The sequence below is a fragment of the Hemiscyllium ocellatum genome, chromosome 2, assembly GCF_020745735.1.
Source record: "Hemiscyllium ocellatum isolate sHemOce1 chromosome 2, sHemOce1.pat.X.cur, whole genome shotgun sequence".
Lineage (NCBI taxonomy): Eukaryota > Metazoa > Chordata > Chondrichthyes > Orectolobiformes > Hemiscylliidae > Hemiscyllium > Hemiscyllium ocellatum.
The window spans coordinates 11,639,681-11,667,347 of record NC_083402.1 but is presented as its reverse complement, the minus strand read 5'-3'; the positions used below and the strand labels follow the sequence as shown (position 1 = coordinate 11,667,347).

The 27,667-nt window shown below is 40.0% G+C and overlaps 1 protein-coding gene across 4 annotated transcripts in view; it reads right to left on the bottom strand.

The window, feature by feature from the left end:
* add1 (adducin 1 (alpha)) overlaps positions 1–27,667 on the bottom strand; it is a 170,951-nt gene that overhangs the window by 25,846 nt on the left and 117,438 nt on the right. For all 4 annotated transcript variants that reach the window (XM_060834616.1, XM_060834598.1, XM_060834589.1 and 1 more), the window contains 2 exons: positions 25,005–25,091; positions 11,128–11,217 (listed from right to left, as the gene is read on the bottom strand). In XM_060834616.1, coding sequence (XP_060690599.1) covers positions 11,128–11,217; positions 25,005–25,091 — 177 coding nt within the window. The remainder of the gene's footprint in view (positions 1–11,127; positions 11,218–25,004; positions 25,092–27,667) is intronic.

Here is a 27,667-nt window from a genome sequence, read left to right as displayed (position 1 = left end):
CAGATGAATAAAATTGAAGTGCTACATTTTGGTAGGACAGATCAGAGCAGGATTCATACACTTAATGGCAAGGTATTTGAAAGCGGAATCCCAGGTAGACAAGATAGTGAAGGTGGTGTTTGGTAAGCTTGCCTTTAGTCAATGCATGGAATATAGGAGTTGGGCGGTCATGATGCAGCTGTACATGACATTGGTTAGGCCACTTTTGGAATATTGTGTTCAGTTCTGGTCTCCTTGCTGTAGGAAAGATGTTTTTTTTTTATGAACCCTTCCAAGTTGAACAAGGATATTGTCATGATTGGAGGGTTTGAGCTATAAGGAAAGGCTGAATAGGCTGGGGCTATTTTATCTGGAACATCAGAAGCAAATGGGTTACCTTATAGAGGTTTATAAAATCATGAGGCATGGGTAGGATGAATAGGCCCAGTAGGGGAGTCCAAACTAGAGGGCCTAGGTTGAAGGTGAGAGGGAAAGATTTAAAAAGGGACCTAAGGGATGGTTCATATATGGAACGAACTGCCACAGGAAGAGAATGCTGGAACAATTGCAACATATAAAAGGCATCTGAATGGGTATATGAATAAGAAGGGTTGAGGGATATGGGCCAAATGCTGGAAAATGGGATTAGATGAATTTTGGATATCTGGTTGGCATGGACAAATTGGACCGAAGGGTCTGTTTCGATACTAAATATCCCTATGAGAATCTACAACATTCATGAGATCTACATGCAACTGATTGAATAAATGGGCATTTTTCAATTCTTCACTGATTCAAATATACAAGGTTAAACAACAGTTAATGGTTAGAAACCAGATAAAATTCAATGCAATAAATCACAGAAGGGGCTGGTTAGCTCAGTTAGCTAGATGTCTAGCGTGTGGTTCAAAATTATGCGCAGAATGTAGATTTGATTTCAGTTCCAACCGAGGTAGATTTGAGGACCTCCTTATCCTGCTCCTTAGAGTGGAAGATAATGCCAAATAAGCATTGACAAAGTTGCCAAAAAAGTGATTCTTCTGCAGATGATGGACCAAGGACCTGCCTTCAGGCAGAGCACAGGTGACAACATGAATTAAGTCAGTAAAGTAGTCAAATGCATTTGAACTTCTTAATTATTTCAAACTCTGATTGACATCAGAAACTCAAGTCCATAACTAATCTGCATATTATATAAACATGTAAGTCAATTGAAGAGTTCTTACTAATAATTAGACATATTTCTTGCCAGAAAGACAATTGCTAAATTGGATTTTACTCTCAATATGGATTAGTTTATAGAAAATGCAACATTTAATTTTTTGAAAAAAAAAGAAAACTTAAATTTTTATTCTTAATATTCAAGCATACCATGCCAGTTAAAGCAAAATATCCAGCTACAACTTAGAAAAGTAAACTTTATTTCAGGTTATCAAACTAGGACCTTCATTAAAATACATACAATATGCATGTATAGCATTTCTAAGCTGATTCAAGAACATGAAAGCATGCAACCATCAATATTAGATTGTGTATTGAACTTTGCTGCCAAGCACCAAAACATCAAATTTATTAGTCACTTATTTCAAATATTATACATCACGCCAAGAGTAATAACTTAAGATTTTGGAGCAGTAGATAATTCACCCCTTCAAGCTTGCTGCATTATTTAATAGGATCATGGCTGATCTCATCAAGGTCTTAACTCTACCTTGTCTGTTCTTCATCATCATTCAAGCCATTTGTAATATTAATAACTAACAAACAAACACCTCCTGAAATTTACTCAAATTCAACATCCACTGCACTCTGGGGTAATGAATTCCACATATTCATGACCCTTTCTGTTTTAAATCTGCTACCACTTATCCTATAATTATGGCCTCTTGTTTTAGACTGCCTCACATAAGGAAACATACGCTCTACATCTAATTTGTCAATCCCATTTAGCATCTTATGCCAATTAGATCTCCTCTTATTCATGTAAACTCCATACAGGACAAGTCTAAACTGCTCCACCTCCCTTCATAAAACAAACCCACCTCTGAAAACAAATCTAATAGACCTTCTGAAACATCTTCATTACCACTATATACATCCTCTAGTACGGGGACCAAAATTGTACGCAATGCTCCAGGTACAACCTCAGTAATACCTTGTACAATTGCAGTAATACTTCCCTACTTTCATATTATATATTAGCAATACACAGCAGAGTTCAATTTGCCTTCCTTATTACTTGCTGCACCTGCATACTCATTTTTTGCAATTCATGCACGAGGACACCCTGATGTCTCTACACCATAGCATTTTGAAGCCCAAAAAAGGTTCTCATTCCACATCTGCAATATGCTTCTGATGTCATGCAAGTACATCTATCACATGACTCTTTTTCTGCCATCTGACTTCTTCACAGAAGAGAGGGGCAAAATTGTTTCATTGTTCCACAAAACAGACCTTGCAAGGGATACTATATATCCAGTTGGCCCATCAAGTCTATGCCACCAAAAAATTTAGTACCCTACACTAGTCCCACTTTCCTGCACTAGGCAAATAACCTTGGATGTTATGACACCTCAAGTGCTCATCCAAGCACTTTTCAAAGGTCACAAAATTTCACAGAACAATACAGCGCAGAACAGGCCCTTCGGCCCTCAATGTTGTACCGCCCTATGAACTCTTCTAAGCTCATCCCCCTACACTATCCCATCATCATCCATGTGCTTATTGAAGGATTGTTTAAATCTCCCCAATGTGGCTGAGTTATCTACACTGGCAGGTAGGGCATTCCACGCCCTTACCACTGAGTAACGAACCTGCCTCTGACATCTGTCTTAAACCTATCACCTATCAATTTGTAGTTATGCCCCCTCGTACAAGCTGATGACATCATCCTAGAAAAAAGACTGTCTACCCTATCAAATCCTTTGAGCATCTTGTACGTCTCTATCAAATCCCCTCTTAGCCTTCTTCTTTCCAATGAGAACAGACCTAAGTGTCTCAGCCTTTCCTCATAAAAGCTTCCCTCTAGAGCAGACATCATCCTGGTAAATCTCCTCTATAACTTTTCCAATGCTTCCACATCCTTCCTGTAATGGGGCAACCGGAACTGTACACAATATTCCAAGTGCGGCCACACAAGCGTTTTGTATCATTGCAGCCTGATATTGCAGCTCCGGAACCCAATCCTTCTACCAATGAAACTTCACACACCGTATACCTTCTTAACAGCACTATCAGCCTGGGTGGCAACTTTCAGGGATCTACGTAGAGGGACTCCAAGATCCCTCCGCACATCCACACCAAGAATCTTTCCATTGACCGAGTATTCTGCCTTCCTGTTATTCTTCCCAAAGTGCATCACCTCACATTTAACTGCATTGAACTCCATTTGCCACCTCTCAGCACAATTCTGCAGTTTATCCAAGTCCCCCCAGTAACCTGTCCACTACTCCACCGACTTTAGTGTCATCTGTAAATTTACTAACCCATCCACCTATGCCTGCGTCTAAGTCATTTATAAAGTGACAAACAGCAGTGGTCCCAAAACAGATCCTTGTGGCACACCACTAGTAACCAGACTCCAGGCTGAATATTTTCCATCAACCACCACTCGCTGCCTTCTTTCAGAAAGCCAGTTTCTAATCCAAACTGCTAAATCACCCTCAATTCAATGCCTCTGCATTTTGTCCATCAGCCTACCTTGTGAAACCTTATCAAAGGCTTTACTGAAGTCCATGTACACCACATCAACTGCCCTACCCTCATCTACATGCTTGGTCACCTTCTCAAAAAACTCAATGGAGGTTTGTGAGACATGACCTGCCTTTGACAAAATCACGTTGACTATCTGAAATCAAATTGTTGCTTGCTAGGTGATTATAAATCCCACCTTAACAACTCCATCAGTGCATTCCAGAGCCCCCACCACCTTTTGGGTGAAAATGTCTTCCCCAAATCCCGTCTAAACGTCCATCGTTCATGTTCAAATTATGTCCCCTTGTTCTTGACTCTTTGACTAAAGGGAACAACTGCTTTCTATTCACTTTGTCCATACCCCTCAATCTTATACACATCCCTCAGGTCACCCTAAACCTTCTCTTCTCAAAAATAAACAATCCAAGCTTATCCAGTGTCTCTTTGTAGCTGAAATGTCCCATCCCACGCAACAACCTAGTGAATCTCAAAGTTTGTGAGAAGATTTGTAGCTCGGGTGTTCGTTGTTGTGGTTCTGTTTGCCGAGCTGGGAATTTGTGTTGTAGAAGTTTCATCCCCTGTCTAGGTGACATCCTCAGTGGTTGGGAGCCTCCTGTGAAGCGCTTCTGTGTTGTTTCCTCCGGCATTTATAGTGGTTTGTCTCTGCCGCTTCCGGTGGTCAGTTCCAGCTGACGTTGCAGTGGCCGGTATATTGGGTCCAGGTCGATGTGTTTGTTGATAGAATCTGTGGATGAGTGCCATGCCTCTAGGAATTCCCTGGCTGTTCTCTGTTTGGCTTGTCCTATAATAGTCGTGTTGTCCCAGTCAAACTCATGTTGCTTGTCATCTGTTTGTGTGGCTACTAAGGATAGCTGGTCGTGTCGTTTTGTGGCTAGTTGGTGTTAATGGATACGGATCGTTAGCTGTCTTCCTGTTTGTCCTATGTAGTGTTTTGTGCAGTCCTTGCATGGGATTTTGTACACTACATTGGTTTTGCTCATGCTGGGTATCGGAAAACAAGGAAAAGAAACACACAACCTCAATACCAAGGAGAGGGAAGCACTAAAAACACTAAGAAATTAGAAGAACAATCATATTACCAGCAGACAAAGGCAGAATGACGGTCATCCTGGACAAAGCAGAATACACCCAGAAAGCGCAACTACTTGCAGATACCAACACCTACCAAAAGAGGGAGTTTGACCCCACCCCACAGCTCACCAATAGGATAAACAACACACTGAGGAATGTGCAAAACAAAAAATGGACAGATAATCAGGTTTGACCCACAGAGAACGAAACCTGAAAGCAACACCACCCCCAGATTCCATGGACTACCTAAAGTGCACAAACCAGGCATCCCACTCAGACCCATCGTATCGCTACCAGGGACACCATCACACAAACTGGCTAAAGAACTACAACAGAAACTGAAACACCTGATCAGCAGATCCAGACACTCTATACAGTCAACACAGGAATTCTTGGACATCATCAGAAATATACAGAGAGACAAGGAAGAAACTATGGTCTCATTCGATGTAACGGCACTGTTCACTTCTATCGACAAAACCATAGCCAGAGAAACAATAGCCAACCTGCTGGACATACAGAACAGACAACAAGACGGGACCTGTGCCTCACAACACACTTCACATTCAACAACCAAACATATGAACAAATCAACAGCACACCGTTTGGCTCACCCATCTCTGGACTCATAGCAGAAGCCGTAATGCAAAGATCAGAACAAAGTCTTACCGCAAATTCAACCCAAACTCTGGGTCAGATATGTGGATGACACCTTTGTAATCATTAAAAACACAAATAGAAAACACACACCGGAATCCGATTCACTAGAGAGGAAGAAAAGAACAACCAACTCCCATTCCTAGACGTGATGGTACAGAGAACACCGAACGGAGAATTCGCCACAAAGGCATACAGGAAAGCCACGCACACAGATCAAGTCCTGAACTACAAAAGCAACCACCCCAACACACAAAAGAAGTTGCATCAAGACACTGTTCAAAAGGGCCACAACACACTGCAGCACAGCAGAACTGCAAAAAGCGGAAGAAGATCACCTCTACAATGTATTCGCCAAAAATAGACACCCTGCAATTTCATCAACAGATGCCTAAGGGAAATACAACGGAATGAGGATATCCCACAACCCAAAGGACTAGCCACGTTACCATACTCAAGAACATTTCTGAACTGACAGCCAGACTACTATGACCACTAGGACTCATAACAGCACACAAACCAATAGCCACTCTCAGACAACAACTCACCAGGACCCGATACCCAGCATGAGCAAAACCAACGTAGATGTACAAAATCCCATGCAAGGATTGCACAAAACACTACATAGGACAAACAGGAAGACAGCTAACGATCCGTATCCATGAACACCAACTAGCCACGAAACAACACGACCAGCTATCCTTAGTAGCCACACACAGATGACAAGAAACAGGAGTTCAACTGGGACAACACTACTATTATAGGACAAGCCAAACAGAGAACAGCCAGGGAATTCCTAGAGGCATGGCACTCACCCACAGATTCTATCAACAAACACACCTACCTGGACCCAATATACCGGCCACTGCAGCGGACAGCTGGAACTGACAACCGGAAGCGGCAGAGACAAACCACTATAAATGCCGGATGAAAAAACACAGAAGCGCTTCACAGAAGGCTCCCAAGCACTGAGGAGGTCACCTAGACAGGGGACGAAACGTCTGCAACACAAATTCCCAGCTCAGCGAAAAGAACCATAGCAACTGATGTATCTCCTTTACACCTCCCCACCAGTGCAATTACATCTTCCTACAGTGTGATGACCAGAACTACACACAGTACTCCAGCTGAGGCCTAACCAAAGTTTCATACACCTCCAATGTAACCTCCCTGCTCTTATAATTGATACCACAACTGATAAAGACAAGCATCCCAAATGCCTTCTTAGTTACCCTATTAACCTCTCCTGCCATCTTCTGGGATCTGTGGACAAGCACTTCAAAATCTTTGTATTCTACCATTCATCGACTACTTTCGATTGGTTCTTTCTTCCAAAGTGCCTCTACCCTCACATCCGTCTCACCTCAAATTCCATCTGATCAATCCATTTATATCTCTGTAATTTAAGACCTTATTCCTCACTGTCAACTATCTGGTCAATCTTTGAATCATCTGCAAGTTTAGTTAGCACTCCCTGACATTGTCATCTACATATTTTATGTAGATCATAAACATAATGGATGCAGCAGGGATCCTGATGGAATGCATGCTGTTTTCGCCTGGCTTCCACTTTTCCAAACAGGTCTCGAGGTGTTTGCTGCCTTCCTGGGGGCTCCTGCTCCACTTTGAACCATCATGGACCAGTGATTCCCAGGCCTGCAGTCACGCATACAACCTTCTACCAGCACCCTCTGTCTCCTGTCACTAAACCAATAAAGGTATTTGAAAAATGTTTCAATCCAACAAAGCAAATGAAGGATTGATCATTAGTTTCCAATGCAAAATTTAGCAGATAGAATGCATACACTCAAAATATGGGATCCATGTTACAGGAGGAGTGTGATTGCATTGGAGAGGGTGCAGAGGAAATGTTTTAGGATTTTGCCTGGGCTGGAGAATTTTATTTATATAAAAAAAACAGCTGAAGTGTGGTTGTTTCATTGGAGCAGAGAAGACAGTGAGGCACATAATTAAGACAAATATTACAGGGTAGACTGGAAGAAACATTCCTCTTGATGGAGGAATCAATGACCAGGGGCATAGATTTAAGGCAAGCTGCAGGAGGATGGTGGGAAAGAGGCAGAAACCCTCATAACATTTTAATATTTAGGTGTACAATTGTGGTGCTAAAGTATCTTCATAATCGATGGCCCATCACAGATGAGCATGACGACGACGACTCTTCCATTTTCAGAGTGAGTCAATAGATGGCTATACAGACCAATACAGCTGCTGCAGGCTTCGTTACACTTGAGGCAGGTGATAGTCTCAGGAAGGGTGGGTGGAGCATTGGTGACAGCATGCTGTTTTCGCCTGGCTTCCACTTTTCCAGACAGGTCTCGAGGTGCTTGCTGCCTTCCTGGGTGCTCCTGCTCCACTTTGAACCATCTTGGACCAGTGATTCCCAGGTGTCTATGGGAATGTTGCACTTCGTCAATGAGGCCTTGAGGAGATCACCGAAGCATTTCCTCTGTTCACCTGGGGCTCATGTGCCATCTCGAAGCTAGAGCACCTGCTAGGGGAATCTCGTGTCGGTCATACAGATGACATGTCCAGTTCATTGTGACCAATGCCTCGATGTTATGGATATTGGCCTGGTCGAGGTGCTGGTGTTGCTGTCTTTCTTCTCAGTGGATACACAGGATCTTATGCAGGGAGCATTGTTGGTACTGCTGTGTCTTGAGGTGTCTGCTGTAGACCGTCCATACGTTACAGCCATAAGAGGGTGGGAACCAGCACAGCTCTGTATCGTGATCTTGGTGTTGGATCTGGTATTGTTCTAGAACACCCTTTTCCTCAATATGGCTGAAGGCTGCACTGGCACACTGGAGGCGATGCTGGATCTCTTCACCAATAGCTGCTTTGGCCGAAAGGACACTTGCAAGGCATTGGAAGTGGCCAATGGTCTCCAAGGCCTCCCAGTGGGCCTTGATCATCGAAGGTTTGCTCCATGATGCTCGGCCAAGTTGAAGAAGGACCTTCGTCTTGTAGATGTTCAGGGTGAGACCCATTCTCTCATAAGGTTTACAAGGCTATGGGTCGAGTGCTGATAAATGGGATTAGAATAATTGGCTGGTTGTTTTTTTTTTAAACCAGTGCAGACTCAATGAGCCAAATGGTATTTTTCTGTGCTTTAGACCTCTATGACTAATTGCTTGCAGCACCTGCCTGCTTTCATTGATAGTATACAAGTTCACCCAGAACCCTTATACGTTCACATTCTCCAATGTATCTCCACTAAATACTGTCTTTCTGCTTTTCACATCAAAGTGTATAACTTCACATTTATCCACGCTTTACTACATCTGCCATGTGCTTATCCAGATCACCTTGAAGCCTCTTGACATCCCCGTTACAACACTCAACCCCACCTAGTTTTGCATCATCAGAAAAACTTGGAAATGTTTTGCTTGGTTCCCTCGTCCAAGTCACTTACATACATTGTGAATAGCTGGGGCCCCATGCACCAGAGTACTCTGCTAGTTATAATTCAGCCACCGTGAATGAAGACCCTTTTATTCCTACCATTTCTGGCTTGCCAGCAAATTCTCAATGCATGCAAATATATTACTGGTGATCTTGTGTGCTTTACTTATGACCACCAGCCTCTTGCGTAGGATCTTATTAAAGCCTTCGCGAAATCCAAATATACCACATTGACTAGTTTCTCTTCATCTATTCTGCGAGTTACTTTTAAATGCATTAGTGAACTAGATGGTCATGGTCACCATTACTGAAACAGGCTTTTATTTCAATGGGTTAATATCAAGAACATAAATCTGCAGTTCAGCTGCTGTAGCATATCTTGCAATCATCTAAATTTCAAGGCCATAAGCCAATTAGATCTTCTTCGTTTAGATTAGATTAGATTAGATTCCCTACAATGTGGAAACAGGCTATTTGACCCAACAAGTTCCACACTGACCCTCTGAAGAATAACCCACCCAGAACCCATTCCTTTACATTTACCCCTGACTAATGCAACTAACACTTTGGGCAATTTAACATGGCCAATTCACCTAACCTGCACATCTTTGGATTGTGGAAGGAAACTGGAGCACCCAGAAGAAACCCACACAGACACACAGAGAACATGCAAACTCCACACAGTTGCCAGAGGCTAGAATCAAACCTGGGTCCCTGGCGCTGTGAGGCAACAGTGACAGTCACTGAGCCACCGTTTATAAATACTTCCTGCTAGTTAAAATTCTAGGATTTTTGTTTTTTATAAATATGTTCTGCATATATACAAGTCTGACAAACATTTCTAAAATAATAATTTCATGAATCATATAATTCACTGCCTAACTTTACTTGCAATGAAGTTATAAAAAATCTAATTCAACATTTCATGCAAACACCAGGAAGATGCCTCTTAAAAACAGCCCTATGAATACTTGAACATTAGCTTGGTCCTTCAGCACCTTTCTGTATTAGTATTATGGATCTTAGTAAGCCAGAGTTAATAGCAAGAAACTCAAACTTTATTTTAAAAAAAAGAAGCACTTTAGAGTAGAGCAGAGATATTGGGTTAGGCAAAAGCGATAACAGGCGCAGAGTTCAACAAAACAGGTCAGTAAGTACCTTTCTAACAGGGTTAGCGGGATTTAAGGCTTGCTTTGAGAGATCGAGACCATCAATAAACTCCGTACAGTCTGAGAGAGGTGCATCCTGCAACAGTAAATTGAGTAAACAGTGCAAACCATACCCTCCCTTAAAGACTGGATAACTCAAATCCATTACGTTATCAAGTCATTTTCATGCAACTTACATACTCCAGTAGCAGGATGACTAGGAGAGCATGGCATGCAAGCTATAAACCCAACTCTTAATGATGAGCACACAGGAAGCTTTCAACCAGTCAAACTTTCATGATCTCATATACCATTAATTTGTTATAGAAAATTCTAAAATTTTAAAGAAATGTAACTAATCCTGTATTGGTATGTGCTGTGAAGAAAACTACTGTGACTTTTTGGGTGCCTGATGTTAATTATTGAAATTGAAGTTCCAGTTTATTGATGCTCAAAACAAAAAAAAACTTGTCTCATTTATTAGTCATCTCAGGTAGACCAAGTAAAGTTTAAAGGCAGTTTGAATCATATCAAATACATTAAGCACTGCATGACTTAATAAAAAGTCAAAATATTATCCAGCTATTACCAGCAAGTTACAAAGACCCAATGCAGTTATGGTGTAAGACTTTATGCAAAAGACTTCAAGGAAACTTTGCAGTTTACTCTCATTTAATTTTCAGATGCTTAGCTATTTTGAGTGACAAAACTATTTTTTTTTACATTTTAATCATGTATCACAGGCCCAAGAACTTAAGTGGTACCAGTCTAATGAGGTTCTGAAAGCCTGACTAGTATACTCAGCATGCTTACAAATGTGTAACAGCATTATATCTGGAAGTTCACAAGACATGCAAAGATGGCTACATTCAGCAATGGTTTGCAGATGCTCTGATTAGCATGCTATTGCTCAACTGTCAGTATTGTTTTTGTGCCGCCATATCTGCATTATTGCTTGAATATTTTGCATATTAAACAATAGAGTTATCACTAGTACTTACCTCCCACATAGATAAATTCTGCCATTTGAAGAAGTGTTTGCAAAACGTTAGGGAAATTAGTGACAGATAGACAAACTAGATGACAAGCAGTGCAGAATATTTTCTTTTCTGTAACATTATATTCTCACCTGAGCAAAGGATCTATCCAGTACAACACCACATAGTAATTGAGATTGAGGACCTGCGGTCTTTATATCTTGTAAATTTTGTTCTCGAATCTAAGGGGAGAAAAATGAAGGAAGGAAAAAAAAAATTATTTTTCCTTTTATGAATACGGACAAAGAATTATCTGCTCAGCACATTCTGAGCAACACATTACTACGAGCCCTTTTGATTTGTTTACCAAGAGGTACAATTTTACGCTTCAGTAGATCTTTTCATAAGAAGAGTGAACCATCAACAGTTGGGAATTACTAAAATGTCAAAATTGTTTGTAATTAACCATAGGAATTACAATGTAAGCTCATTTATGAAAAATGCTTTTGTAAAGCCAGAAAAAGGCACAACATCATTTCACAATTGCAATCACATTTATTTATATTCCCACTATGATTCTCCAACAAGGTGCCATTCTGAACTGAAAGAATACACATGCTTGCAGATATTCAGTAGGATTAAAAATGAAAGAAGAGGAGCTGGTCAAACAGCTCCTTGAATCTGTTTCACTATTCAGTTAGGTCATGGCTGACATGTAAATCAACTCCATCTACTTGCCATTACTCCATATATTTCATTATTAAATAACTTGGTTCCAACTTCAATATTATACCTTTCTGTTCTGGACTCTTCCAGCATAATATTTTATTATTTTATCGGATCAGGATGTTCTGGTGCTCCCATACCAAAAGTTCAGAGGGAAGAAATCTATACTTTAGAGCATCAGCCATGGGAGGCATAGCCACCAATGATGGAACAATTAAAAATCAGGGAAGCTCGAGACGAATCAGATGAGTACAGACTAAAATTACAAAAATGAGAGGGCAGTGTTATTGGCAACTGCAAATTAAAAAAAGGAATTTTAAAACAAGATGGCAGAGTTGAAATTGGTGGGAGTACAGAAAACAGTTTTAGAGGGCTCAAGTTTATGTAACATCAAAAGAAAAATGCTGGCTAGGAGTATGTTGGAAACCTTGAAACTCCAAACTAACAAAGTGTGGGTAAGGATTTTGACAGTAGATGACCATAAAGCACAGTATAACATACGTTATTTGTAACTACTGTCTTTAAATTGTTAGGAATTTTCAATCGAAATATAGATACAGCCACCTACAAGACACGAAAAAACAAATCAGTGGAGTCTAAAATGGGCAGTCCAATAGAGTTAGTAAAGGGTATGCAACAGTTGATCACAAGATTAACCCCTGGGATGGCAGCATTGCTTTACAAGGGGAGATTAAGAAAACTGTATCTGTATTCCTTGCAGTTCCAAAGAATGAAAGGTAATTACATTGAAACCTTCAAAATTCTTGCAGGCCATGATAGAGTGGATACAGAAAGGAAGCTGCAATGGAGTAGTGACTGTAGAACTAGGGCATAAAATCTCAATATGAGAAGATTGAAACGAGGAGGAATTTCCTCACTCAGATGGTGTTGAATCTTTGGAATTTTCTACTTCAGATCATTATGGAAGCTCAGTCATTGCATACCATCAAGACAAATTGATAGGCAAGCTCAATTGGCTGAATGGCCTACTTGTATTCCCATACATTTTGGGTAGAGAATAAGCTGAGAGCAAGCAATAAGAGAATCAAGGATTATGGGCAGAAGGCAAGAAAGGCTCGGAAAGATATCAGCCGTGTTCAAATTGTGGAGGAGACTCAGTTGGCTGAATAGACCCATTCTGCTCACTATCTTATGGTCTGAGAGAGATTTAGAGGTACAAATGGATTTTATTAATAAAGTGAAAGTATTATACTCCAAAAGGATAACAGCATATAAATGGAATTCAAGTCCCCATTTTCATGCAAAAGCTTTACTTCAGTCAGCCACACTCAAACACTCACTCCACTGATTACTAGCTCCCTATGCTTTTACAATCAATTCAAATTCAATTAACATATGCATCTTCTGATGCCTTTTCCCATTAGGTCTCAGGCATTCTTTCAGACTATATTAGATAAGAAGTGTGTGTAACAAATTTCCCAAACAAGAAAATCATAGGGTTTTATATTAATATAAATATCAACTTGTACAAAATATTGATACATATGGAGCACTGCAAGACCTACAATGTAGAAACAAAAAGATTAGCATTTATAAACTCTCTTCCATGACCATAGATCATTTCACAGCACTGAATGAATTCATGGAAGTCTTACGAAGAGCATCACTGTAGTAGTACGGAAAATGTGGCAAACATATTGCAAATAGCTGGCTCCCTGAACAACGACATGCTCATGACTAGACAATGTTTCAGTGAAAACATGCAGAATTGTATGAGAGTTCAGAGTTAAGGAGCTTTGCAATGTTATTGGGTAGGCAGGTTTGGATTGGGGTGGAGCTGAGAATGCTATGGGATGGGGGCTTGAGTGCTAAAGCCGATGTGAGGACGAAAACAGGGAATATTATCTTCTGCAGCTGTGGCCCAATGCACACAGAGACACCCTTTGGAGATAGTAACCTTTTCTTTCAAATATTCATAGGTTGAGAAAAAGGGCTAAATGTTCCTGCCCATCTGCCACACCAACTGTTTTACAACACGGACAGGGTAAGCTCAACTGACTCTGACTTACATACACTTGATAGGGTGCTGATTTTGGCAGCATTTTTGCCTATTACCTCTGTATTATGGAGCTCAGCTTGGGGTGAGTGGGATGGGGCAGAATGGGTACCTGCTTTTGTTTTTGAAAAAGCACACCTTCTTGCTGAAAACACACCTGCAAGAGTATGTAAATTAAGCCCACTGACTGAGGGATAAATATTAACAAGAACATTGGGGATAATTTTTATTCAAAAACAGTGCCATGCCATCTTTCAGGTCCGTCTGAGGTGAAGAGAAAGACTTGGCTTAAGATCACATTTGACAGAAGGTACTTGACCGTTCAGCAAATCCCAGTTTTGCTTCAGAGCATAAAATCAAGGCTGATGATCAAGCCTCTGGAAATAAGCTGAGAAACCCCTGAACCAGAGACAAGTGCTGTTTGACTCACCCGTGATTTAAAGGGTAGGAATAATTAAGATCATGGTCCAAAGCATTTTAAAAACTAGTGGTTTACTAAGGAAGTGGAATCCCTGGTCAAGAAGGAGGAGGTGGCTTATGTTAAGACAAAACGTGAAAACTCCGTTTGGGCGCTTGAGGGTTACAAGGAAGTCAGGAAAGACCTAAAAAGAGAGCTTAGAAGAGCCAGGAGGGGATATGAGAAGTTGTTGGTGGATAGGATCAGGGTTAACTCTAAGGCTTTCCATAGGTATGTCAGGAATAAAAGAATGATGAGAGTTAAATTAGGGCCAATCAAGGAAGTTGTGTGTGGAGTCAGAGGAGATAGGGGAAGCACGAAATATTATTTGACAGTGTTCACTATAGAAAATGAAAATGTTGGTGATACAGAAATACTTGCATCTAGACTAGAAGAGATTGAGGTTCACAAGGAAAAGGTATTAGAAATACCGCAGAGTGCGAAGATAGACAAGTCCCCTGGGCCGGATGGGATCTATCCTAGGATCTTCTGGGAAGCAAGGGAAGAGATTGCCGAGCCTTTGGCATTGATCTTCAAATCATCGTTGTCTACAGGAATAGTGCCTGAGAACTGGAGGATAGCAAATGTGGTTCCCTTGTTCGAAAAGGCAGTAGAGACAATCCTGGTAATTACAGACCAGTGGGTCTCACTTCAGTTGTTGGTAAAGTGCTGGAAAAGGTTATAAGAGATAGGATTTATAATCATCTAGAAACGAATAATCTCATCAGGGACAGTCAGCATGGTTTTGTGAAGGGTCGGTCATGCTTAACGAATCTTATTGAGTTTTTTGACAAAGTGACCAAACAGGTAGATGAGTGTAAACTGGTTGATGTGGTGTATATGGATTTCAGCAAGGCGTTCGATAAGGTTCCCCACAGTAGGCTATTATACAAAATGCGGAGGAATGGGATTGTGGGAGACATAGCAGTTTGGATCAGTAATTGGCTTGCTGAAAGAAAACAGAGGGTTGTAGTTGATGGAATATGTTCATCTTGGTGCCCAGTTACTAGCGGCGTACCGTAAGGGTCGGTGTTGGGTCCACTGCTGTTCGTCATTTTCATAAATGACCTGGATGAGGGCTTAGAAGGGTGGGTTAGTAAATTTGCAGATGACATTAAGGTCGGTGGAGTTGTGGATAGTGACGAAGGATGTAATAGGTTGCAGAGAGACATAGACAGGGCTGGGCTGAGAGGTGACAAATGGAGTTTAATGTGGACAAGTGTGAAGTGATACATTTGGCCAGAGTAATCAGAATGCAAAGTATTGGGCTAATGGTAAGATTCTTGGGAGTGCAGATGAACAGAAGATCTCAGTGTCCATGTACACAGATCCTTGAAAGTTGCCAGACTGACAGGGTTGTAAAGAAGGCATACAGTGTTTTGGCCTTTATTAGTAGAGGAATTGAGTTCCGGAACCAGGAGGTTATGCTGAAACTGTACAAAGCTCTGGTACGGCCACACTTGAGTATTGTGTACAGTTCTGGTCACCACATTATAAGAAGGATGTGGAAGGTTTGGAAAGAGTGTAGAGGAGATTTACTAGGATGTTGCTTGGTATGGAAGGAATGTCTTATGTGGAAAGGCTGGGAGCCTTGAGGCTGTTCTTGTTGGAGAAAAGGTGGTTGAGAGGTGACTTAATAGGACATACAAGATAATCAGAGGGTTAGATAGGGTGGACAGGGAGAGCCTTTTTCCAAGTATGGGGACGGCAAATGCAAGGGGACACAACTTGAAAGTGAAGGGAGATAGGTATAAGACAGATGTCAGAGGTAGTTTCTTTACTCAAAGTAGTAAGGGTATGGAATGCTTAGTAGATTCACCAAGTTTAAGTGCATTTAAGTCGTCATTGGACAGGCAAATGGACGTACATGGAATAGTGCAGGTGGGATGGGCTTCAGATTAGTATGACAGGGCGGCGCAACATTGAGGGCCGAAGGGCCTGTACTACGCTGTAATGTTCTATGTTCCATGTTTCCTCCAGCGTAACAATAGTTGAAAGAATTTAATGGAGGCACTTACAATTAAAAAAATCTTTTGAGTGGATAATTAAAATGATTTCTATTGATTTGCGAACCCATAGCATATTCAATCACAGATTCAGTATTGTATCAAGAACAAGAACTGAAGTTAGAAGAAATGAAATACTGAAAAATGGAATAATTTACAATTTGGTAGTGAGACACCAGAGATAGATAATTTGCTTTTAATTTATCTTAAGTGTTTACATAGGACACAAGGAAAGGACAGGAAATAGATATTCTGAAAAGCTGAAGCTTCCCTAATGTGGAGCTAATATACAGGACAAGCAGGAAATTGTTCAACCGGTGACATTTTCAGACCAGAATCAACACACTCCTTACTTCTGGCACGAGCTGCAGTGAACAGATGATGCTTCCAAGTGGGCACACTTAGAGCTGATCTCCAAACTATGGTCAATGTATTCATAAAACAGAAGCATAAATATCCAGAAAACAAACTGCCTTTACAACCTGCTCACACCACTCCACAGTGCAGTGTGGTTCTGGCTCCCCATTGGAGTTGGAGACATAGGCACAGTAGCCATCAGTGACGCCTCCCCAAATGGAAGCATACAAAATAGGGCCAAGAGCAGGCAAAAATACTTGCAAAATTATTCAATATTCTCACTGATTCATGGGAACCTCCAGCCAGATACCACCAAACTGGAGGAGAAACATGCCTCGAAGCTGCCAAGTGTTTTGAGCATCTCCAAGGAGGCCAGATTGAAGACAAGAGGAAACAAAAGATGGAACATACAAAAACTCTAATATTCCACCTGACGTATTCGGAGAACAGCATTTGCTCCACTTGTTACAGGGTAATTGGATCTAGTATTGGATGATTTAGGCACCTCACAACCCAGAACATTAGAAAGCAATCACTGATCCCAAGAAGAGAGAAAGGAGAGGAGGGAGAAAGAGGTGGGAAGGGGCGGGAAATGGAGAGGTGGTGAGAGTGTAAATGGGAGAGAGTATAGAGGTGATGGTATATAATAAGGGAGATTGAGATTGTTCTCTGCAGCAAAAAAAGGTAGTCTAACTACCTGTGTTTCCTACCCAATGCCAGAGTTCTGAGCATTTGTTTAGGCTGGAAATGAACCTGCAGTTGGAGGATCCAGTGGTCATTGCATATATGAGTACAGTGACATAGGATGTCTAGAATGTGGTTCTTCAGAGAATGTAGAACTAGATAAAAAAAATTACAAAGCAGAACCACATTTTTATAATCACTGGATTATTCGAGTTGCATGCAAATTGGAGTATGGTGCATGAAATTAGAATACAAAGACTGGCTATGGGAGAAGTGGACTCCAGTTCATCAGTCCCTGGCCCCAGCACGTGGAGCTAGACCATTAGGATGCCTGAAGTGCACTGTGGCCAATGTTCCTGTACACAGTTTACAATTTTTATTAATCACTTAGAGAAAGGAAACAAATGTACCATAGCCCAATTTACGGACAACACAAAAGCAAGTGGAAAGGCAAGTTGTGGGGGTGATATAAACAGGTTACAGTGAAATATTAACAGATTAAATAAGTGGGCAAACGGAGTATAGTATCGGAAAATGAGAAGTTGCTGTTTTGAAAAGGAGAACAATATTATTTAATTAAACAAAATCTACAGAAAGCTCCAACACAAAGGAATTTAGAATACTTGTACACAAAACACAAAGCTATCACAGGTGCAGCAGATAATCAAGAAGATTAAAGGCATGTCAGCCCTGATTTCAAGAGAAACCTTACTGCAACTATATAAAGATGCGGGTGAGACCATAGCCATTGTAATGTAAGCAGCTTTGGTCCCTTTATTTAAAGGAAAGATACAAGTTCATTGGAGGCAATTCAGAGAAGGTTCACTAGCATGATCCCCAGTATGGAGGGATTGTCTTATGAACAAAGGCTAAACAGGCTGGAACTCTACACATTGTAGTTTAGAAGAAATGAGAGGTAATCTCATTGAAACACACAGATTCTTAATAGGCTTGACAAAAAAAGTGCACATTTCCTTTTAGCTTTCGTCTTTTTATCTTAAACCCATTCCTCCTACATTTCCACTCGGGGAAAAAGACTCCGACTAACTGGCCTATTCATGCCTCTCAATTTTATATACTTTTATCAGGACACTCTTCAGCCTCGGACACTCTAGCAAAAACAATCCAACTTTATTAGTTAAAAGAGGAGGTTGGATAAACTCCAATCTAGGCAACATCCTGGTAAACTACTTTTGCACTCTCTCCAAAGCCTTTACATCCTTCCTATAGTGTGGCAACCAGAACTGCACACAATACTCCAAATATCGCCTAATTAGAACTTTATAGAGCTGTGAAATGACTTGCCAACTTTAACTCTCAACTTTTAACTGTCAATGTCTCGACTAATGTAGACAAATAGCCTTTGTTACCACCTTACCCATTTATGTTGCTACTTTCAGGGAGCTATGAAACTGCACCCCAAAATCCCTTTGTATATTAATGCACCTAAGGGTCCTGCCATTTATTGTACACGTTCCTCTTGCAAGTAGCTGTCCAAAATGCATCACTGCACGCTCATCAGGATAAAACCTCATCTGCCATTTCTTTACCTAACTTTCCAACTGATCTATATCTGTATCACAGAGTTATAGAGATGTACAACACCGAAACAGACCCTTCGGTCAACTCACTCATGCTGACCAGATATCCTAGAGAAAGCTAGGCCCATTTGCTAGCATTTGACCCATATCCCTCTAAACCCTTCCTATTCTAACCAGATGCCGTTTAAATGTTATAATTGCACCAGCCTCTATCACTTCCTTTGGCACCTCATGCCACACACACACCACCCTCTGCATGAAAAAGTTGCCCCTTAGATCCCTTTTAAATCTTTCCCCTCTCACCTAAAACCTCTTTTGATAACCTTCCGCACTGCCCATAACTCCAAATTTCAAGTCAACAGCAAACTTAATCAGACCACCTACATTTTCACAGAACTCACTGGCCTCAGACCTTCAGTCAGCAAAACACCCCTCCACAACTACCCTTTGTCTTCTATGAGGAAGTCAATTTTGTATCCAACGTAGATTCCATGTGACCTAATTTTCTGGACCAGCCTATCATGACAGATTTGTCAAGTGCTTTAGTAACATCTACCTCGACAACATTCACTGCGTCAACCTCTATCATCTTTGTTACATCCTCAAAACCACTCCCGCACAAAGCCATGATGACTGCCTTTAACAAGTCCATTATTTTCCAAATACGAGTAAATCCTGCCCCTAAGAGTTTTCTCTAATAAGTTCCATACCACTGACGTAAGGCTCACTGGCCTATCATTTCCTAGATTAATCCTGTTGCCATTCTTAAATAAAGGAAGAATGTTAGCTATTCTTCAGTCTTCTGGACCTCACCTGTGGGCGAAAGAGATTACAAACTTCTCTCTCTCTCTCAAAAGGTTAGCAACTAAGGTTGATCATGTAATCAAAGCATTTAATGGGACACTTTATTATGAGAGGAACAAGAGTAGACTCATTCAGCCCCTCAAGCCTTTTCCACTGTTAAATGTGAAGGCGCCATAAACTTGCCTTTGACACATCTTCCTTAATACCTTTGTTTAACAGAAAATTAACTCATTTAAAATTGACAACTGATCCAGCATCAAATGCAGTTTTTGAAAGAAAAAAAAAGTTCCAAGCCTCTACTACTGTGTAGAAGTGCTCTTAACATCTCTCCTGAACAGTCTCCCTGAATTTTTAAAAATATATTATTCATTCACAGGATGAGGGCATCGGTTGCTAGGCCAGCATTTAGTGCCCATCCCTTATTGCCCAAAGGGCAGTTAAAAGTCAACTACATTGTTATGGATCTGGAGTCACACATAGACCAGACAAGCAAGGACAGCAGTTTTCTTCCCTAATGGACATGAGTGAACCACAGGAGACTTTTCTGACAATTGACAATAGTTCCACGGTCATCATTAGACTCTTAATTCCAGAATTTAATTTAATTTAAATTCCACCATCTGCGAAGTTCGGATTCAAACCCAGGTCCCCAGAACATAATTTGGGTTCTTGGATTAACAGTTCAGCAATAATACCACTATGCCATCTAGTACTAGAATGCCTAACCATTTGAAATAATTTATCTTTATCTACCCCTGTCTTTTCCTATTATTATCTTGAAGACTTTGATCATATCACCCCTTAAACTTCTAAATTCCAGAGAAAACAGGTGTAATTTGTGTAAACACTCAAGAGCCAAACCCCTGAAGTCCAGATATCATTCTTGTAAACTTATGTTGTACTCCCTCCAAGGCCAAGACCTGCGTTCAGTTCTTCAAGTGGGGTCTGACCAGGGTTTTATAGCTGCACATAGCTTGTGTGTCTTTATACCCCTTAATGAAGAAATTAATGGAACTAAAAAGTGACAAATCCCCAGAACATGAAGGTTTCCATCCAATGGTGTGAAAGGAAGCAAGGAGCACATTATGGATTCTAATGAGACAGAAACTGTCCACAGTTAAACTGGGGAAAATCTGCTAATAGATCAAAACAACTGAAGAACAGTGGAGGATACTTAAAGAAACATTTAATGCAACATTGAGCCAGTTTATATCGGAGGGAAAAATTCCACAGGAAAAATAAAATCATGGACAGTTAAAGAAATAGGGGACAGCTCGAGAAAAAAAAGGACTTAAACTGCAAAAGCATAGATCCTTCCAAATAGCAAGGATACAAAGACCAGCAAAGGATCATGAGCAGCTCACAAGAGCTACTAAAAGGGTATGACAAGAAAATTGCAAAGGACATCAAAATCAATAAGAAATTTTAGATACATGAAGGGGAGACAAATGCTCAGCAACAATGTTGGCCTGTCAAGACTAAAAGTGGGGATATTGTCAATGACTATGGGGAAATGGCAGACATGTTGAATAGTTACTTTGCCTCAGTATTTACAGTAGAAAAAAGGAGAATAGCTTGCTACAAGTCCCAAAAGAGAGGATGAGGGACAAGGACTAAATGAAATTAACCTCTAGATTTAAAGGCCAGTATTCCATTAGCTGCCTTGATTATTTTCTGCACCTGTTTGTGGCATTTTAAAGATCTAGCCACCTGAATCCCCAAGTCTCTTTGGACATCCACTGTATTTAACTTCTACCATCTACAAAGTACCCTGATCTATATTTTTTCAGTCTAAAATGGATAACCTCACACATGCCTACTTTGAAATCTATCTGCCACAGTTTTGCCCGTTCACCTAGTTGATCAATGTCTCTTCGTAATTTTATGCTATCACTGTCTACAATACTCCCTAACTTTTCTGTCATCAACACATTTGGATATATGTGAATTTCTGTGCCATTATCCAAGCAGTGAATAAATAATGTGAATAATTGATGCCTTAACACAGATCCTTGCAGGATACCAATAGTCACATCCTGCCAATGGGTACCTACCCCATATCGCTACTTGTTGCTTCTATCCATGACAATACTGATAAGAATGACTGATGCATATTGCTTTTGGAGACAGATTTCCACCATCATGTTGAGAATACCTTCCATAGTGCCACATGATACAATCACCATGGTAAATGGGACAAATATTGAACAGATCTAGCAACTCAAGACTCAGTATCATGAGGCACTGTAGGCCATCAACAGCAGCAGAATTATACTCTAACAGAATCTGCAATTTTCTTATCTGGCAAATTCCCTACTCAACCATTACCATCAAGCCAGGGGATCAATGGAGAGTGCAGAAGGGTATGCCAGGAGCAACAAGAGGCAAACCTAAAACAAGTTGAGAAACTGGTGAAGCTACAAAACATGACTACTTGCATGCCAAACATCACAAGTAGCAAGTGATAGACAGAGCCAAGCAATCCCATAACCAATGGATCAGATCTCAGCCCTGCAGTCCTGGCAAATCCAGTTGTGAACAGTGGTGGACAATTAAACAACTCACTCAAGGAGGCAGGTCCACAAATACCCCATCCTCAATGAAGGAAGAACCCAACACATCAGTCCAAAAGATAAGGCTGAAGCATTCAAAATCTTCAGCCAGAATGCTGAGTGGATGATCCACCTCAGCCTCCTCCAGTGGTCCACAGCATCACAGATGCCAGTCTTCAGCCAACTTGATTCACTCCACATGATATCAAGAAATGGTTGAAGGTGCTGAATACTGCAAAGTTATGGGCCCCGACAACATTCCGTCAATAGTGCTGAAGGCTTGTGTTCCTGAACCTTCCACACTCCTAGGGAAGCTGTGCCAACATAACTATAGCACTGGCAAATCTGAATGTGTGGGCATTTGCCCAGGTATGTCCTCTAGACAAAACGCAGCACAAATTTAACTTGGCCAATAATCAGTTTACTCTTGATCATCAGGTAAAAGTGGTCTCAAGCAGCACCTTCTTTACAATAATCTGCTCAGTTTGGGATGTGTCAGGGACACTCAGCTCCTGGCCTCATTAAAGCCTTGGTTTAAACATGGATAAAAGAGTTAAATTCTAGATGTGAGGGGACAGTGACAATGCTTGACATGAAAGTTGCATTTGACCAAGTGTGACATCAAGGAGCCCTAGCAAAACTGGAATGCGTGGGGATCAGGGGCAAACCCGCCACTGTTTGGAGTCAGAGAAGATGTTGAGAAGATGGTTGTAGTTACTGGTTGCAAATGTGTTGCTGGTCAAAGCACAGCAGGTTAGGCAGCATCTCAGGAATAGAGAATTCGACGTTTCGAGCATAAGCCCTTCATCAGGAGTTACTGGTTGGTCATTTCAGTTCTAGAACATCTTTGCAGCAGTTCCTTGGGGAAGATTCTTAGACACAATCATCTTCAGCTGCTTCATCAATGAGATCCTCCATGATAAAGGTCAGAAGTGGGATGTTTGCCAATGATTGCACAATGTTCACCATCATTCACAAATCCTCAGATACTGAAACAGTCCATGTTTAAATACAGAAAGACCTTGACAATACCCAGGCTTGGGCTAACAAGTGACATTCACAGGCAATGAGAGACAATCTAACCACCGCCCCTTGATATTCAAATGGTGTTACCATCACTGAAACTCCAACTATCATCCTGGAGTTCACTATTGACCAGAAACCTAACACCGCAGGACAAAGCAGCTCACTTAAATGGCAATACATCCATATGTACTCCACATCAATATACAATACACAAACATCTTTTCCCACCGCCACTGATACTCAGTAGCAGCAGTGTGTACTATCTACAAGACACACTGCAGAAAATCACCAAAAGATCTTTAGACACATCCTTCCAAGTCTAAAACCACTTCCGTCTTGAAGAATATGGACAGCAGATACAAGGAGACAGCACCTACTGCAAGTTCCCTTCCAAGCCACTCACCACCCTGACTTGGAAATATACCACTGTTCTTTCAGTGTCACTAGGTCAAAATCCTGGAATATTCTCCCTATGGCATTGTGGCCCTACCTATAGCATATGGGATTCCAGCGGTTCAAAGGGGCAATTCAGCATCATATTCTCAAAGGCAACGAGGGATGGGCAATAAATGCTGACCCAGCCAGTGACACCCACATCCCAACAGTCAATGAAAAAAAAGCTGGATGGAAATGGATTGGAAGTGGTTTACTTGATTAATGCCTGGAATGAGTAGACTGTCTTTTAAGGATAGGTTGGAGAGTTGTGGCTTTTCTCCAATGGAATTTAGAAAAGTGAGGGGTGAACTTCATTGAAATGTCTCAGATCTTAAATTGTCTTGACAAGGTATGTGTGAAAGGATGTTTCAGAGGTGGGTCAAAGCAAAGGGAAATGGTTTTAAAATGGAGGTTGCCTTTTCATGACTCTCCAAGGGTCGTGCAACTTTCGTACTCCGCCTCAGAAGGCAGCAGAAGCCAAATTATTTTTAATATTTTTAAGATATTGGTAAAAAGTTGTTAGGCTGGGGAATGTAGAGTCACTGGGATTAGATGGGAATGTGGAATTCAAAATGTAAATATACCAGCCATGATCAGACTTGAGGAGCCGAATGGACTACTTCTGCTCCAACTTTCTAAATTCATATGATTGGTATTGGCTAAATCAGATTGTTGTCTGGTCAGCATTATAGAAAATTTGTACTTTTTAAAAAAAAATGCCAAAGGCCTGGAAAGCAGGGAGGTTCTTATGAAAAACTTAAATGGGTTTAAATTTAAGTAACTTCTCACCAAATTCGAATTTTGAAAGATACTGTGACTATAGTAGGCATTTCTTTATTACCCAGGCATCCAAACTGCATAGCATAGCAAGACCCAGAAGTTTGAACAGAGTGCAAAGAATTGCAGGAATGTGGCGGCTTCCATATTTCCTTATCTGGAAAGGTGGAGATGCATGGCTGCAACTTGAAATAAAAATCTCTCCTCAGCTCAGTGTTTGGTTCAGCACCACAAACAGAAACATGGTTTCCTTAAAGATGGCAAACACAGAGTTTTTAGGCAAACCTTGAACAGACAGTTTCGAATTCATGTTTTTGTTACTGCAAGGGCTCTTGCAGATGATTGTTAGGCAAATGTGCAAAACTTTTGCCAAATTTATTTTCTTAACCCTTTTTTTTAAAATCATCTTTGCTACTTAAATTAAAATGCTAGTTTTTCTTAAAATACAAATGCTTGAGACAACGGACCAATTTCATGGCAGAATGAAATAAATACGTGTATTACGATATTCTTTTTTAAAAAAATTGAGAAATAGAACTTCCAAAATTCAAATTTCCCTTTATGTTGGACTGCTCCAAGAACTAATCACTTCAACAGCATTAAAAAAGCATAACAGTGGTGTTTAGTTTTAAGTTTTCTTGACTTACCTTATTCCTCATCTCTTTGAACTCACGCGGGTCAGTGTTTAGTGGCACAAACTGATTGGGAATTGGGCCAGCAGCATCCTTCATCCACTATAAACATTAAGAATTTCATATGGTCAGTCTGTAGATCAGCTTTATAATGGCTAATCAACATGAGAGAGTTGAAATAATTCATGCATTTACTAAAAACATTCAGTGCGTAAACATGGATTGCAGCAAGAGCATTGAACCAATGATTTGGTAATTATACATATTATGTTTTATATATATATAGCAGCCCTACACTAAGAAGGTCCAAGCTTCTAGTATTCACCAGAAATTAGAATTTAAGATACGTTGGCAGTTTGTTTGCCAAAATCATCCAGACATTAGAACTCAAATCAGTGGTTGCATAATTGTTAAAGCAGGATACATATAAATATATTCAAGAATTCTCCCCACCAATCAAACTTTTTTTTTGGGAGTGCACTTTTGAAACCTTGTTAGCAAGAGATTAAGTTTTAAACCATTTTTTTGCTGAATGCAAATAGCTAATCAATAAGATTTTCCTACAATTTTTATTTGTAAACAATCATTCTGAAAAGGTACTTTTATCGTGTGCTCCTATAACTAAAAGGATGTTATTGCTGGGTAAGAAAATATCTTTCCACCAGCTATTAGGATTTAGTACATCCATTTAAGTAACAAATTACTTAAATAGTGATAAAAAATGCTTTCTAATAACTAGTCTCAGAGCTACAGCACTTTAGAGGTCTCTAATATGTGTGGTTTCAAATAGTGAATTTTACTTGAAATCGAACTGAATTTTAAAAAGTGATAAATTCATTCTAATTAAGGTAATTTTAACTGCAAGAGAACCAAGAGGAAGCTAATGGACTTGAAACGCTATCAAAGCCAAGAATAGCTAACATGTGCCCATACATCATTGATTCATTGCTCTGCAACATTTACACAAAAGCAAAATTAAAGCATAAAATGACCAGTCAAGGGAAAGGAGGGGTGGTAGTGTGATATCGATAGTCCAGAAGCTTGGTGAAGGAGTTTTTTTTTTAAAAATGTGAGAATCATGAGCGGGCATCACCAAAGTTCTGTACTGGCATAAATCATTTACTGGAAACTATAATACTAATTTATCTTTTAAAACCTGGACGTGGACACTAGAATTAACAACCCAGATTTTTCAATGTAATCATGTTTAATTTAGTGATTTCTAGCATTGCTCATCACTCAAAGTACTTTTTCAAAACCACCCCACAACAAAACCACCACAAGCAAACTTTAAGCACTTAATGTTGTTTTTTAAAGAAAGGCTGGATCCAATCCTCCATGCATACTTTTTTTCTTAAATGAGTGGGTCTGACTAGTTGATCATAACTTGCAGCTGACACAGGTAACAATCAATCTTCTGGGTTTCAATGTACATATACTGAAGCTTTGACCAGTTGATCAGAACCCACCAAGCATATAAACAATGTGCAGAGAGAATAAGCATGAGTTGCTTCAAGTCCATGGACTTTTATTTTATTCCTCTCAGTAATAATGCATTTAGAATTTTATGTAAAATGTTTAAAAAAAATTGGATGTTCATCATTCCTGAAACAAAAAAAGGTGGGGAGAGAAACTGGGATGGATATGGAAGGATGAATACTCACTCATAACCATTCTTCTGACAAAAAAATTACAGCACCTTTTCACCAGAAATAATTTTAACACAGTCAAAACAAAAATACCACAACTAATACTATATAGAGAGAGACCACCACATTAGAACAGTCAGAATTTTTTTTCAAATCCTCTCTTTTGCTTTTTAAAAAAAAAGGACATGACATTAAAAAAATTAACTTTAAAAGATTACTTAGTCTTGAGAAATCTTACGTACAAAATGATAGCAAACCAATCAGGGCTATGATACAGCCATCACTCTGTTGTAACCACGCCAAACTTCTGGTTAAAGATGGACAAGACAGACCAAACAGAATGTTCATACATGTGAACTCACCAATAGCTCTTTCAAAAAAAAAACACACGAGTATTTGAAAAACTGCAATCGCATTATTTGCTGTAATTTTAAAATTTGGAGCTGGAAATCTTACTCAATGCATCACTTACAATATAAATGTTATTTGTAACAAGGGTTTATAACAGCTACATGAAGCTACATTGATTATTCCAACTCTGATACAGAATAATGTGAGCTGTGACATTATTAATAAATGCAGTATTCTTAGTGACCAACTTCTCTTGGTTTAGAATTTAAAAAACATTTTCTTGTGACATTTGAGATGGTATCAATTTTGGTCAGAACGTTTTTTTAACAAAGTAAAATCAATAAATTATTAATTACCTAGGATTATAATTAATTTAAAGACACATACAAGTCAAATACAATTTAAGGTCACAGTCCAAAAAAATCATCTAGTTAAATATGTTCAGGATGATGTTTAGTGGAAATAATGTTTATGAATGGCTCAGAGGTAAACCACACCTAATTCATGGAAAAAAATTTTGAACCAAACGTTTCACATCAAATTCATATTACAACTAATGGGAAGGGTTACCATATCATGTCTGCATATCTGTTTTATTCTGAAGCATTTCAATATTTCAACTGATTGCTCAGGGAAATTAATCTAAATTCCAGAAATATTTTAACTTTTAAAATAGTT